Source organism: Odontomachus brunneus, unplaced genomic scaffold (assembly GCF_010583005.1).
Source record: "Odontomachus brunneus isolate Ranch 3 - 2012 unplaced genomic scaffold, Obru_v1 Obru_scaffold_003, whole genome shotgun sequence".
NCBI lineage: Eukaryota > Metazoa > Arthropoda > Insecta > Hymenoptera > Formicidae > Odontomachus > Odontomachus brunneus.
This window is the reverse complement of record NW_022639453.1, coordinates 1,462-17,365: the sequence shown is the minus strand read 5'-3', so window position 1 is coordinate 17,365 and position 15,904 is coordinate 1,462. Positions and strand designations below refer to the sequence as shown.

General features: G+C 38.5%; 2 protein-coding genes across 4 annotated transcripts; one reads left to right on the top strand and one right to left on the bottom strand.

Annotated features, from left to right (window-relative positions):
- The first annotated feature begins 2,161 nt into the window (after positions 1 to 2,161).
- LOC116843712 (polyubiquitin-B) lies at positions 2,162 to 3,934 on the top strand. Its single transcript, XM_032814377.1, has 2 exons — positions 2,162 to 2,327; positions 2,732 to 3,934. Exon 2 carries the CDS (start codon positions 2,739 to 2,741, stop codon positions 3,660 to 3,662), a length of 924 nt encoding a protein of 307 aa, XP_032670268.1. The 5' UTR covers positions 2,162 to 2,327; positions 2,732 to 2,738; the 3' UTR covers positions 3,663 to 3,934.
- Positions 3,935 to 4,167: 233 nt separating this feature from the next.
- LOC116843696 (NPC intracellular cholesterol transporter 1 homolog 1b-like) lies at positions 4,168 to 15,445 on the bottom strand. 3 transcript variants are annotated; one of them, XM_032814354.1, is made up of 24 exons: positions 15,288 to 15,445; positions 14,555 to 14,782; positions 14,232 to 14,443; positions 13,906 to 14,036; positions 13,339 to 13,474; positions 12,973 to 13,165; positions 11,407 to 11,499; positions 10,993 to 11,210; positions 10,775 to 10,873; positions 10,496 to 10,698; positions 9,507 to 9,707; positions 9,192 to 9,396; positions 8,622 to 8,738; positions 8,226 to 8,406; positions 8,009 to 8,136; positions 7,669 to 7,923; positions 7,287 to 7,450; positions 6,823 to 6,941; positions 6,306 to 6,442; positions 5,956 to 6,152; positions 5,511 to 5,742; positions 5,112 to 5,225; positions 4,820 to 4,982; positions 4,168 to 4,743 (listed from the first exon to the last, which is right to left on the bottom strand). In XM_032814354.1, exons 2-24 carry the CDS (start codon positions 14,778 to 14,780, stop codon positions 4,733 to 4,735), a joined length of 3,735 nt encoding a protein of 1,244 aa, XP_032670245.1. In that variant the 5' UTR covers positions 14,781 to 14,782; positions 15,288 to 15,445; the 3' UTR covers positions 4,168 to 4,732. The 3 variants fall into 3 exon arrangements, with proteins under 3 accessions (XP_032670245.1, XP_032670237.1, XP_032670252.1); XM_032814346.1 differs by having other exon boundaries at positions 15,347 to 15,413; XM_032814361.1 differs by lacking the exons at positions 14,555 to 14,782; positions 15,288 to 15,445 and having other exon boundaries at positions 14,251 to 14,389.
- Positions 15,446 to 15,904: the final 459 nt, after the last annotated feature.

The window sequence follows — 15,904 nt, the reverse complement described above, 5'->3', positions numbered from 1 at the left end:
GGCACTTTGATCTGTTCTTTTCAACTGCATTGCTACACTGGGGCAATAAGTTAGAATGAGATAAATATATTTTATTTCACTTTAGCTTATTGCACTTGTGTAGCAGTGCAGCTGAAAAGAACAAACCTATCGATAAAAGAGGATTCAGGGGGTCGATTGTGTATCTTAAAACGGAATGAAAATGACAAAAGTGAGCAAATTTTCTAGAATATTTATAACTTTATTGGTCAATGCTTAGTGAATTCGCTCACTTTTGTAATTTTCACTCCGATTCGAGATACATAATCGATTCTCAGAATATGGGCCTATAACTTTTAACGACATCGTTATGTATCATTACGCATATTTTTTGTATTATGAAATAACTGTGCAGCGATACATAACGACATCATTAAACGTTAAGGTCGTTCTATATTAGTTGCAAGCCGATCGCAAGCAGACGCAATTCTTATTGCGATAGCTAATTAGAAGCATCAATGGTGCTATTAACGCTTCTGATTGGCTATCGCAACAAGAGTTGCAATCGACTTGCAACTAATGTAGAACGACTTAATAGGTTATATATACCATATGCTATAAACATGAGCACCCAGAGATGTTATTTATGCGACTAATGTAGAACGACTTAATAGGTTATATATACCATATGCTATAAACATGAGCACCCAGAGATGTTATTTATGCGACTAATGTAGAACGACTTAATAGGTTATATATACCATATGCTATAAACATGAGCACCCAGAGATGTTATTTATGCGACTAATGTAGAACGACTTAATAGGTTATATATACCATATGCTATAAACATGAGCACCCAGAGATGTTATTTATGCGACTAATGTAGAACGACTTAATAGGTTATATATACCATATGCTATAAACATGAGCACCCAGAGATGTTATTTATGCGACTAATGTAGAACGACTTAATAGGTTATATATACCATATGCTATAAACATGAGCACCCAGAGATGTTATTTATGCGACTAATGTAGAACGACTTAATAGGTTATATATACCATATGCTATAAACATGAGCACCCAGAGATGTTATTTATGCGACTAATGTAGAACGACTTAATAGGTTATATATACCATATGCTATAAACATGAGCACTCAGAGATGTTATTTATGCGAAAAAAGCAGCTGCAAATGAAAATATCAGTTTACACAGGTAAGGATGGAGCTATCCAAATTAGGTACATGTCATGCATTTTTATTGGAGAGATATGATTACTTTCCAACAAGAGACACAAGTCGACACAAACATCATTCTATCTTTGTTCCACATTTAGTAAGTAACAAAGGGTGCTTTCCAATTATTTAACACATCTTGACACACACGTGCACAAAACTCTTATTGGTCACATATTTCCAATTGCTTAACACATCTTGACACATATGTACACAGAAATGCACAAAGTGTAACGTTGTGTACGATTCAATTGGAACAAAGTGTATTAATGGCTGCGTTCCGAAATTCACTGCCAGTACTGAAATTCTATAATATACGTAACATGAACTATAGATTTTCAGTACTGGCAGTGCATTTCGGAACGCAGCCAGTATGTATGCATGTCGGATAAGGTTAGGATTATTTTTCAACTATGCTTATATTTTGGTATTTTTAAATAATAAATAATAAAATCTAAATAATAAAAAAGATATTACCCACTTCACGTCGCAAATGCCAGTCTCTTTTCAAGCCGCTACGCTTATTAATTTTAATTTTCATTAGAAAACACTAGTTTACACAGCCGACTACTAGCCCTCGAGCTGAGTACGGATGTGAAGTGTTGTGTCGACGATTGGAATGTCAACTTGTGTCGCTGTGTGCATGAAAGTGTCTAGGGATATTGCAATTGGAAAGCACCCAATGACGCTCGCATCGTTGCGAGCGTAAAGTAGAACGCACCCACTGGCAATGAATATTTGAACACAAGCTTCCTAGTGTAATGGCTCCTGCACACAGGACGCGGTAATGTTTGCCGCGCGGCGGAAGTCCGCGCGACAGCCAATCAGCATGTTGTTTTTCGGCTAGAAGGTTATTACGGAAAGCAGCATATTGATTGGCTGTCGCGCGAACTTCCGCCGCGCGGCAAACACTACCGCGTCCTGCGTGCATGAGCCATAAGCCAACATAACTGAACTGCGCCGGCGCACATATCTGAGGAAGAAACGGTGACGTCATTTTCTTATCATTTCTCGTGAGTGGTCTTTTCGCAGCGGTCGATTGTTTGAGTCGCTCGTCTTTTGTTCTATCTATCGAACGGTCTGGTTCACGTTACGGTTTTTGGTAGCCGCGAATCGTTTTGATATCAGGTAAGTGATCGGCAGCGTTATACGATCGGCTGTGCGCGGAAATCCGCCGCTGTTGCGCTGGTGGAAATTCTCCTTCCATAGCGTCATCCTCCATTTTGACAAATTATTCATTTCCGCACGATCGATTATCCGTAAATAAAGTACGTAAGCCCCGAATTGCATATTTATTATAAAACGTTTAAAAATACTATTTACGAAAGTTGAGGTTAAGGTTGTTCGCAACAAATATACAAGAATTAGCGTAAAATTCCGTTAAATATTTTCGTGTCATTTCTACGTCCTTTCTTGTAGACGCCATTGTTTTTTTAGACGTTATTCACGGAGAGGAGTCCTATTTTGTTATGATTACGCGATATAATATACGTAATGTTTTTGGACTCAGTATCGTCAATATTTTGTTTTAGATCCAACATGCAAATCTTTGTGAAGACCCTCACAGGCAAGACTATCACCCTTGAGGTTGAAGCTTCTGACACAATAGAGAATGTGAAAGCTAAGATCCAAGACAAAGAGGGAATTCCTCCAGATCAACAGCGTTTGATCTTTGCTGGCAAGCAGCTGGAAGATGGCAGAACTCTTTCTGATTACAACATTCAGAAGGAATCCACACTCCATCTAGTTCTGCGTCTTCGAGGAGGAATGCAAATTTTTGTGAAGACCCTCACAGGCAAGACCATCACCTTAGAGGTTGAAGCTTCAGACACAATAGAGAATGTGAAAGCCAAGATCCAAGACAAAGAAGGAATTCCTCCAGATCAGCAGCGTTTGATCTTTGCTGGCAAGCAGCTGGAAGATGGCAGAACTCTTTCTGATTACAACATTCAGAAGGAATCCACACTCCATCTAGTTCTGCGTCTTCGAGGAGGAATGCAAATTTTTGTGAAGACCCTCACAGGCAAGACCATCACCTTAGAGGTTGAAGCTTCAGACACAATAGAGAATGTGAAAGCCAAGATCCAAGACAAAGAAGGAATTCCTCCAGATCAGCAGCGTTTGATCTTTGCTGGCAAGCAGCTGGAAGATGGCAGAACTCTTTCTGATTACAACATTCAGAAGGAATCCACACTCCATCTAGTTCTGCGTCTTCGAGGAGGAATGCAAATTTTTGTGAAGACCCTCACAGGCAAGACCATCACCCTCGAAGTTGAAGCTTCAGACACGATAGAGAATGTGAAAGCTAAGATCCAAGATAAAGAGGGAATTCCCCCAGATCAGCAGCGTTTGATCTTTGCTGGCAAGCAGCTGGAAGATGGCAGAACTCTTTCTGATTACAACATTCAGAAAGAATCCACACTCCATTTGGTTCTGCGTCTTCGAGGAGGCGAACGTCCTTAAACTGAAGTTTAAGGGAGAACTCTTACTAGTACCTATGTAGTAAATTAGATAATCTCTGTAGTAACAGAAAATTTTTGTTTTTTTTTTTTTATTTTTAATTTATACTTAAAATCTACATTCACACATGTACTTCTTAAAATTTTGTTTCTAAAATTATTGTTCATTATAGGAACGACAAGTGCGACAAGAATCTAGAAAGTTGTAATCCATGCAGATATAAAAACCGTATGTATTCTTGTATAGCACTGAAACATTAAATATCGTATCCGAAACTGCGCCCTGAATAATTTGTCCTTTTATAAAGTCTATCTACACATACACACACATATCTCGATATTTTATTTTATAAGAAGTTAAAATCTTGGTTATGTTTTGAAGTGATTGATTTACTTAAACTTAGTGTTACCATTGTTATTCGATAAATGAATAAATATGATCAAATGTGAGAAATTCATTGATTGCATAAGATCTGTGCGAAGTCTTGGAAAAAAAAATGAAAATTATATATCAGTAGAAAATATTTACACCTATATTTTTCAGTTTTCATGTAAAATATATAGATTATGATATGATTTTCATGTTTGATGAAAATGTGTTTGATTACATTGTTTCGCATCAATCATGACCATACTGTGCATTGTATGATCATTACATAATACAAGGAGTATCGTATATCCAGTCTAATGATCGTACACAGATCAATATAAAAGTTGACAAATGAAGTAATTCTACAACTTTCCAAAAGAAATCCACTGTTCTGGAATTATTTAATTTGGCGTGTTGAAACTATCATATTGATCTCTGTACATTAAATGTGTAAGTCGAAATTCGATTAAAATTTTTTTAAACTCGCGAAATAATTTACATTAGCTTTTGTTTCTACTAATGCGTCAAGTTGACTTACACACATTATCACATATTAATTATTATTATTTACATATTATGCAATTGATTACACTAATAGATCTCCAAGCATTTGCTTGTGCGTTACGAGTCGTCTCGTATGGCTTTTGCAGATCCGGGTATCTTCGTGGCGTTCTTCGCAACGGATCTTTCGATAAGAGTTATCCCTAGGTAGTTCCTGTAATCATAATTATGTTTATGCACAAATTATATAGTGCCGATGAACGAAACGCGGTATTTGCGTGTCAACTTACCTATAAAACTTAATAATACAGGCAAGAATATCAAGCCGTGCGCCGCGCCGAATAGAACGATCCCTAAGTACATTCTGAAGTAGAATATTGTGAAAATTTGCGATTTCGCGAACGCGAGCACTATTATTCCCACAAACTTAGTCAGAGTAATCCCCGAGAATACCTGTACACAACAGGAATGAATGAATATCATTTTGTTGCTCGCTCGAGAGGGTTAACGCGTCAAGTTAACGTTTCTCTCTTGAGAGTTTAAGCCGCACTTATTTTTCGAGATGCTTAACGAACAACTTACGGAGCTTCCCATGATACAAAGCGCCGCCGATGCTTTGCTGATCCTCGTTACCGCCGTGGAAGTGATGTAAGAGTGCACTATGTGGCTACAAAATTCCACGGAGATACCAGCTGCCTAAAAAAGTTCATGTTTCGCTTTAATTAGTGATATATTTTTTAGCAATAATAATTGTAACAAGCGATTATAATTCAATTGGCATATAGCGTGACGTTTTTCTGTCAGATAACGAAAAAGTCGATATGATAAAATGGAACGGCAAGTAAGAGCATTGCCGTGGTTATCAGTGCACGGTAATTCTGTATTGTCTTATTCAGCAACTGTCTTATTTGCCATTTCTTTTTAACGTTCGAATTTGCCTCCGTAAAAGTCATATTTAACTATTAGAATTTCGATACGAACCATGACAAGATTCACGAGGGAAACCGCATTCAAACTGATGCCCCACCAATACATTAGACCTCCGAGATTCAGCAGTATCATCAGCACGGTGAGCACGACCACTACCGCGGAGAAGAGCGACAAACCTGTGAGGAACAGTGTTACTACGAAGATCACAGCGAGGGTCAGGCTTATCGACAACAGGGACTCCTGCCAGATGGTGAGGTATTGCTCATAAAATACGTAGAACACGCTGAAACGTTCATTAGGAGAATTGTTCGATAAAGTTATCCAATTGTCGGGAAGTCGGGAGTTCCAGGCAGCATTAACTTTTAAAAGATGCCTAAATGGCATCCTGTTTTTTTAGACATCTTTTAGATGTTTCAAAGCCTCTTTTAGAAGTTTGTGCTATCCGGGACCTCATTTCGGAAATAATTTGTTCGACGAGTATCGAGAATTATATTACCTGTACGGGAACAATTTGACCTTCCGATCCGACAGTTTAGCGTCGTTAATCATGTTCGTAATGTTATCCGCGATTATTCTGCTTGCCTGTAGCGCTTCATACCATTCGTGCGATTTTTTCAAAGGTGTATGATAACCCATGAAGTATGTATCGCCCACGTCTGTCATGCCGAACTTATCGTAGTAATAATTTACCGCCTGTTTTGGAAGACGAAAGTTTCAATTATTCGGTTATTGGGAGAATTAATTTATTTCAATTACTCTTGCATTTCGTGCGGCATGATTGGAAAATAATTTTTGTCCGTTCGCGTCTCGATAGAAATTTGTTTCTGATAACATTGAGAGACTCACGTCGAGGTAGGATGCCCTGCCAGCTTTAGCGCAATCTTCGTCGGGAATGTCCGTCAAGAAATACGGTATGTACTTCCTGAAACCCCATTCGGTTGGTCGGGACTTATTTGTCGGAATCTTGCAGTTTTCACAGAATCCTGAAAATTCAAATTATCCTTGTTATTATAATTATCAATAATTATAATTATAATTACTGAATTATAATCGCGTTAGGAAATTGAAAGTATCGTCAAATAGGGGAGACGCTATTTAGTGCTATGAGTGTGCTCTGTCCTTGTTTGTTGAAAGTTGAACAAGGACAGAGGATGCTCATAGCGCTAAATAGCGTTTCCCCGAATGCAGCCCAGTGCTGGGATTCTGTAACTCGTTATTGGAGTTAACGACAGTTTCGTTATCGTTGCGCAACTTTGCTACAGTATATAAAAACTGCGCAATGATAACGAAACTATCATTATCTCCAACAACGAGTTATAGAATCCCAGTGCAGGTTTTAATGCTGATGTTACGCGACACTTACCACCGTTGCTGTGTGGACAAAACGAGTCGTTGGTGGCGAAGTACATGCAGCAATCGTCAATGGTCGACCAGTCGAAGTAATCGTCTATCCAGGAAGAGGCCGCTTTAGATAAATACGAACTGCAATTATTCGAAGTACATTTTACATCTTCGAGCACCCCCAGACAGCACAAATGACTAAAAGGTATCTTAAGAATGTCCAGAAGACGTCTAAAAGAAATAAGACATCTTTTGGATGTCTTTAAGACATCTTTCAGTAGATTATGTTGCTGTGTCTCGTGAAACTTATGAAATCATCGAAATAATAATATAATTTCGGAATAATTATCTCCCAGGGAGACTATTGCGAGTGTCATATTTATTTGCGATGATATTTTAATGTGTGCGTAGAAACGCAATTATCATTTTGTGCTGAATTTTATTTGCGACTTGTGATATCTTTTCAAGATTCCTCGGGATACTAACACGGAGGGCTGACTGGCCGCCGAGTAGATCTGCGTATACAAGGAATCCGAATTGCATCCCTGAGCACCGCATATCACGTTCTGCACTTCTCTTCTGCTGTAGTTTAAGCCCTCTGTCAGCACAAAGTACACCGGCGGACCCATCGACAATAGATCCTCCATATACTACGAAAATGGTACGATATTCATTATAAGATCGCGTGATATACGGTTTATCAGTCATGATTTTATCAATAATTTTTATCGACGAAACAGTTTTACAAATTTGGACATTCCAAAAAGAATCAGAGTGAAAAAGCTCTTTGCCCATAGCTGACGTATCCTTAAATGTTGTTGTCTGTAATTAATTAGCAATAGCGTGTGCAAAATGCGCTTCTTTTTACCTCGAAGTACTTCAGGACATAAGAGTCCTTCGGCATCGAGAGCTTTTGATCCAATCCAATTTCGATCTGCGGTATGAACATGATGTGAGTGACCGAAGCGGCGACGAAGATCATCATGACGATAAGTCTGATCGGCGTTTTCATCAGGTACGGCGTGTAGTAACGCTCGAAGAGCACGTGGATTAGACCTTGGCGATCCTCGAGCTCCATGTTTTTCTCAACTTGAATGCAACAAAGCGCGTCCAGACGGCTTGTCTAAGAATCAGTACGACAATTGTATGCTGTCACATCTTTTTTAAAGAGTCTTACTTGTGAGTCTTTCTTTATCTGAATAATTTACCTCGTATCTCCTAGAGTCGAGGGACAATAGGGCGACGAAAGCGATGATTTGGAGCATGAAGTTAATTAGAATCGACAACGAAGCGTACATGGCGAAGGTGTTGACGGCCGGCATCGAGGAAAACGCTCCTGAAACATTTGAATTTTCCATGATTCCAGACAGCCGTCTTCTCTCGTGCTGGTTTTCTTTATCGATTCATTATGTTATGTCACGTTACCGATGAGGAAGCAAAAGAATTCGGACATGCTGGTGAGCAACATCGAGGGTCCAACCGCACCCAGGACCCTGCCGATATGCTCCGGTATCGTTTCACCGTTGCGTCGAGGATTCCTCTGGTAATTTTGCACCAAGATGAAGATGTTATCGACTCCGACAGCCAATACCAGGAAGGGAATCACCTGAAAAGTATGAATTATGAAGTATGAAACAAGCATTAATTATGATGAAATCATGATTCATTACGATGATATTAATTTGAGAGACACTTATGCGAGAGAAACGATTTTTTGTGATGAAATTCGTTTCTCTCGCGTGAAAGTTTCTCAGATATATTTAAATTATGTAAGTTGCATGCGATATATTGTTAAATTCGGCTTATTGTGAAATATTATACCTCGATCGTGAGCAGAGTGGTCGGCACGCTGAGGTAGCCAAAAACGCCTAGCGAACACGCGACCGACGCTATGACTATGGTGATCCCACCAAGACTAAGTACGATTTTGCTCTCGGTCTGAAATTCAAGTTTGAGCAATTTATCACGTGCACACCAATTCCGAGAGAAATCGTTCGAATGTGCATGCACGCGTCATAACTCGGGTCTACAATAAGTGTAGTGAACCTCAAATCTTATCCATACAGTATCAAATGTCTGAAATACATCCCAGAGACGTTCCAGAGACAATGTGATATCTCTGGGATGTCTCTGGGATGTATTTCGGACATTTGTGTTGTATGGGTTACGTTCTGATTAAAAAACTATATAAAATTTTCGGTTAAAAACGTATCTCACTGCTGCCTGAAGTTATATTCCTTAAGTTTAAAACGAGTTGGTCCAACAGTTAAAGCAACGCGGAAACCGCTTTTTGCCAGGAATTATAGGCTTTAAAGCAGAAGGCTGAAGGCTCATTACACTTATCGTAGATCCGGGGTAACGGTTTCGAGACGACGTTGAGGGGAAACTTACGAAGCAGCCGACGAGCGAGGACCGAACTTTACCGAGGGCGATGAAGATGTAGACGAACATGACGAGGTAACTGATAACCATCGTCAACACTTCCGCCTTCGATGTTCTGTCCAGCTCATCCTCTATCGATTTCTCCGTCGTGTAAGCGACGTCCATGAACTTGGGTCGACTGTCGACCACCCATTTCGCCATGAAGTCGAGGAAACTGAAATATTCGCGCGACTTAACAAATCAGGTCTCTGTGACGTGGCAATCGTTATTTTCAATCGCGGAAAACGATTTTTGTCTCCGCTATTTTTGCCAACTTTCGCGTACCGTTGTTCCCATTTTATAACAGGCGCGAGTTCCTCCTGTTTGATCGAGTTTTTTACCAAGAAGGTCAAGATCAACCCTGTCGCTTTGATATAATCGTTGGAATCGTATTGGTATTCACCTTCCTTCAGGAAACCTCCGATCGTTATAGCGGGTATTATCGGTCCCTTGTACGGTGCCAGGCAATTTGGATTGAGTGCGTTTCTGAGAACAAATTTTTATCGTGTTAATCCTTAGGAAAAATTACTTTAAGACGCTCAAATTAATTTAAAGTTGCTTAAAGTTACTTAAAGTTATTTATAGTTAACTGTAAGCAATTTTTACTTAACTATAAATAACATTAAATAACTTTAAGCAACTTTAAGTTAATTTGAATAACTTAAAGTAATTTTTCCTGAGGAAAGGATCAAAATCGTTTAACTCCTCTTATCTCATTAAATTATATATGTCTCATAGTAAGCTCAAAAATTTAAATTTATGTTAACATTGTTCAACTTATTTTCTTGCATATAACAGTATAAATATATCAATACCTAGACACTTATCTAACTTTGAACATTCCTATTGTTTCGGTTTTTAAATACGAATATTTAAACTTTCAACGTAAATAAAAAAAATATATATATATATATATATATATATATATTCTGTGTTGGAAATTTAAATTTTTGTTTAAAGACCAAAACAATAAGAGTTAGATACGTCTCCCAGTATTGATACTTTTATTTTACTAAACGTTGCTTAAAAAAATGGAGCCAAAAGAGCTAAGACAGGATAAAGAGCAAAAAAGACGCTTGTATGCAACTTTTATTACGCGAAAGATATATATTTTTATCGAAAAGATATCTTTCTTTTAATGAAAAGAATCTTGAGATACCACGTTGGCATGTTTTCTCTCTTTGTACTGTCACTTATTATTTGTCACTTATTCTTATTATCTTATTATCGTAAATTGTAAACTTAAGAGACGCGGGAGATTAGCCATTACTCACTGCATGCAACCGTATAAGTGATCCAAATAATTCAAGTTGTATCCATCGGAGTTCCATGTTGTGTTGAACGTGTCGATACTGTTCTGGAAATATCCCCAAATACTCTGCACCGTGCAGAGGTCGAGGCTGACCGGACCGATGAATTCGCTTTGTACGGGAGCGTAACAGATCTTTTCCAGGCCCTCGTGGGTTTCTTGGCCCAACTGCGAATGTCAAAAACAGACGAGCTCGTTAATCGTATCTCGCGCTTGACCAACGTTCTCGATTGCGTCAGCGTACCTGAAGAATCTTACTCTGCAGGTCGTACACGGCCAGCAGGAACTCTTTGTTGAACACGGGCCCGAATTCCAAGACTCCGGTCGTAGTGTTGTGCTTTATCTGTCGTGAAACGCGAGAAGTGACATATCATTTCTCTTGAATATTACATTTACACAATTGTTATCGTTGTAATTGACGTTGACGCACCATTGATTCGTAATTTTACATTATCTTATTACCTTCTCGAGACCGACAGATTTGATGTAGATCTGCTCGGTTCGATAAAACGGCTGGAACCGTGAGTCGTAATAATTCTTTTCTATCCGCGACCTGCTATTCGGTGCCGCCCAAATCTCAATGGGATTTACCGTCACCGAGAGATAAATTATGCCGTAACTCAGACCGACGATGACGTACGAAGACACGAATAGGACGATAACGGGATACGTGGCGAATCCTGTTCAACATTTATTTTATATCAACGTTATCGAGAGCAATGATTCCACCTTCATATTAGACTACAGACATTAATCGATTCCCTTTTATTAACGTGAAAATAATCACTTTTGAAGTTAAAAAAGAAAAAAACGAATGAAAAAAAGAATGTTATTTAGTCAGAGTACAATATCATATTTATAAAAAAGCGCAACTACCTTTTCCCCACACAAAGAAGAATCTCTCGAAAATTTTTTGGCAACTTTGACTGTAATTTCTTCTTTTCTGCTCTACCCTTTGCCTCTTAACACCTAGGGACAAATAAAAGTATTTAAGGCTTTAGCAAGATTAATTACTGTAATTTCTTAATTCTTGTATTATAACTATGTAACGTCACGTAGATATAACACACAATACAATAGCTGCACAATGCCATTTAGCGATAACAATATTATCATTAAAAGTTGCAGAATAAGCACGCTGATCCGCCTGCTGTGGAACCTTGAGTTGATAACGTTGGAAGCGAGGAAAAGCATGCCATAGAAAAATTTTTGTATGCTTTTTTTGAAGAAGAAGATATATATGAAAGAACACTTCAAATTGCTGCAAAATGCTTCCCCTGCTTTCTTTTGACAGTAAATAACGACTTGCAAATTAATATGCCAAAATCATAAGAAAAAGCAGATTAAAGAGGAAGGCTATATGTCAGTGTTCATAGTTGCGTAACAGTGGGACTAGAAACCTTAAGCGGGAACCATACACTCTTGCATAAAAGCATAACGCATAAAAAACTTGACCAATCCAGAGTCCTTCATTTTCATCGTAGCAATAGAAATGAGGATTCTGATTGGTCAATTTTCTTAGGCGTATGCATTATGGCTTTATGCAAGAGTATGTGCTTCCCGCTTTGAAGGTACGCCTTGTCGAGACGTGCGAACTGCATCTCCAGCAGAAGTGAAATTAAGGCTCTTGGCCCCTTGCATTGTCCATCTCTTTTTTAATGACGTCAGAAGCGAGAAAATGCATGCTAAAAATTCTTGCGAAATACGTTAAAATAAAAATATATATCAATCAATAATTGTCACTAACAATTAATAATTTGTCGTAAATTAACGTGACATACACATACAATTTATCTTCTTAATCTATTTCTTCGCCTATTTCTATTCAGATTAATTTACAATAAATTATTGATTGTTAGAGCAAAAGGGGAGTGCACAGAATATCTTACAAATTTGTTTAATCGATTGCAAGTGTTACTTTATGGGTATATATTTTTATTTCAATGTACCGGACCGATATATATCAATCAATAATTGTCACTAACAATCAATAATTTGTCGTAAATTAACGTGACATACACATACAATTTATCTTCTTAATCTATTTCTTCGCCTATTTCTATTCAGATTAATTTACAATAAATTATTGATTGGTAGAGCAAAAGGGGAGTGCACAGAATATCTTACAAATTTGTTTAATCGATTGCAAGTGTTACTTTATGGGTATATATTTTTATTTCAATGTATTTCGCAAGAATTTTTAGCATGCATTTTCTCGCTTCTGACGTCATTAAAAAGAGATAGACAATGCGAGGGGCCAGGAGCCAGCATAGCGTAACTTGAGTTATCCGACATATGGATAAAAACTCGAGCATAAGCATATATGGACAAAAACTCGAGCACAGCTACTTGTGGCAACATATTTGCGGGATATTACCCGATTATCTCGAGTGTCAAGCGGAGTTCAACATAGAGTTCAAAGTGGAATGCCAGCGCTTGTACCTTTCTTGCGATATTTCCTTAGGAGGCCGCCAACGGCGAAGGCGATAATTGTCACCACGAGCAGCCCGATCGCCGCCACGACGCCGTAGCCGTTAAGCTCGCCGATCAGAAAGGTAGAGCTCGTGTCGATTTCTAATTTTATCACGGGACACGCGGTGGGACAGTCGACGCAGCTGCAGGCGATAGATGAGCTCTGGTGGAACGTGGACAAGGTTGATGTTGAGATTTACTTACGAATATGCGGCGAGGTACATTTGAGTGATCTTTGCGCCGTTTTATTGCTATTATTACTATTATTTTATATTATTGCCTGTCTTGTTTTTTTTATTTCTGTATTATTATTTCCTTGCTATCTCTTATACTTACGTCGTAAGCCTCGCTGCAGTTCTTGGCCACGTTGTCCCACGGCTCGTCGTCCCATCCCTCAGCTGCGTCGTAAATGTAGTTCATTTGAATAGGCGTTAATGGATTGTTTTTTAAATCACCCATATACTCGTACCACCTTTGCAAATTACAAATCACGATAAGATTTCTGTGACAATATCTATCTATCTATCTATTTATCGTAATATTTGATGCAATTAACGCTCCATGTATGTTCTCGCACATCTGATTTTTATTATATGTTCATCTAAAAAATTCTAAGCCTTTTTTTTTAGAAGAATTCCTTTAAGGTCATATACCCAGACAACATAATGTCGGGACATAAGACGTCTTAAAGATAATCTTTAAGATGTCTTAAAGACATTTATACGCAAATCGTCTGAAAGACATCTTAAAGATAATCTTTAAAACGTCTTATGTCCCAATTTAGACATTATGTTGTCTAGGTAATTCCGCTAAGGAATAAAATTATATTTTTTTAGGTGTTATTATTATTATTACTGTTTATTGTTGTAATTATTTTTATTATTTTATTATTATCATCCTTACAATTTCGGACTGCATCTGCTGGCTCCTTTATCGCCGCAGGCCAAGTCCATCGCGAGATTTCCGCTGGTAGGATTAACTACATATTTACAGGAATCGTATGTGTCGTTTATGTATTTCTCTGTCACGTGAACCTAAGAAACATTCAAAATTGAAACAATCTTCATACGTGATCGATTCGCATACTTGGAATTTTTTATCGCGAAATCAAACGACCACTGATTTCCCGCATCGATCATCATCAGTTTGCCTGTGTTTCTCGATATCAATTGAGTTTGTCGCGAGGGGAGCGGAGGAGGAAAGGGTCAAAATGCGCTTAATGAGATCACCTCGACTTCTTCGACGTACTCGAGTTTGCCATCCTTGCCGGTCTTGGTCACCTTCAGGAATCGACTGTGCTCAGGGCTGCAGGTCAGATCGCAGATTAGCCGGAACATATTTCTTACGCAGGTCGGGCACCTGCCGTAAATCGAATCGGCCAGTTTCATGCTCGTGCTCATCGTTGCGATCTGTCCGGCGTCGCAACACGTTTTTGGCACTCCTGCGGGAAACACACGCGTTCCAATTACTTACGCTAAAGTCAGAAGGTTCTCTCGCCGTCTCACGACCGGGAACAAGCGCGTGAGCCATGCAACAATCGGGAGATACGAACCGTCATGGAAGAAGTGAGGGCATCTTTTCCGCAGGATATTTTCAGCAGTCACGTTGTTGATCGGCTGGGGGGCGATGTTGGACACACACGTACGTTGTACATTTTTATTATCCAATTTCCCGCATTCACCGTACCACGAGCAAGTGAGTTTTTCGTGTTTCCCCTCCGTCAATCTCGCAACGTAACACAGCGCGAACAGAAGACCGAACACTTGCAGTCGCTTCATGGCTGTGGGTGTTCGCGAATCAGTCTTGTTAATTAAAGACCAACGACGTCTTTTCCTAATCTTTAAATCACACGACTACCTCCCGACGAAAGTTTCAGGCACGCTGAATGTGGGGGAGTCACACTATCTGCCGCGACTCAATGAATATATCTCGATACCGTTTTAGACGAGGCTGCATTATTGATACGTCTCTCACCGTGACAAATGTCTTACAATGTGTTATTGTATATGACTATATTTCCCTTCTTTTCAACCCTCAATTTTCCTCTTTTACAGCGCAATAGTTACACCGCTGCCAATATCGCGTCCGATTAACTCCGCTTCGCGAATGTGTCCGATTCACTTCGCGTTCGGTTGCTTCTTGCGATTGACTTGACAGACTGTCAATTGCATACACGAATCACGAAGATATTCCGAGCGAGATATCAGCAAAACACCTCAACGTCGCGAAAAAGAGTGTTTCATTGTTGGTGCCGGATGAATAGGTATTATATTGGAATGTAATACCATGCTCGTTCGTCTCCAAAATGAAGCGCAGACGACTGTGACGAATGACCGACGTGTACCTTGATATTCCCCGAATTTATCAGTAAGGGCTTCCTGCTGACGTTTGGACATATCGCGCAGATGTACAATGTACTGTCATCTTATCGAATTGTTATCCGATAAATGTAATGATAATTTAACTTGATGTTAAATAGCCGATTTCAGTAACTTCAAGATCAGATTAGATAAGGAAAATTCGTAAAAAGAAGAAGTTGTGTGATGATAACGCTGTGCTTTTTATTCGCATTTCATATTTTATTCGGAAAAGTAAAGATAAAAGTTCCTGGATTCCTGTATTCTTTGAATATTCTTCTTGTTTTCGTCTTTAAATATAAATATTTAAAGTTTCTACATAAAACATATACACTAAGAAAAAATAAGGCTCTTACAGAGAGATCGTGCTTTCTTCAAGTTAGACTGAGAAAAAATACTTGAAAATTCATTTGTAGAATATAAAATTTATTTTATAGAAATGTAATATCTTACTTTATCTCACATTTTCAAGTATTTTCTCTGAAAGTATTGAATGTATATATATATATATATATATATATATATATATATATATATATATATAT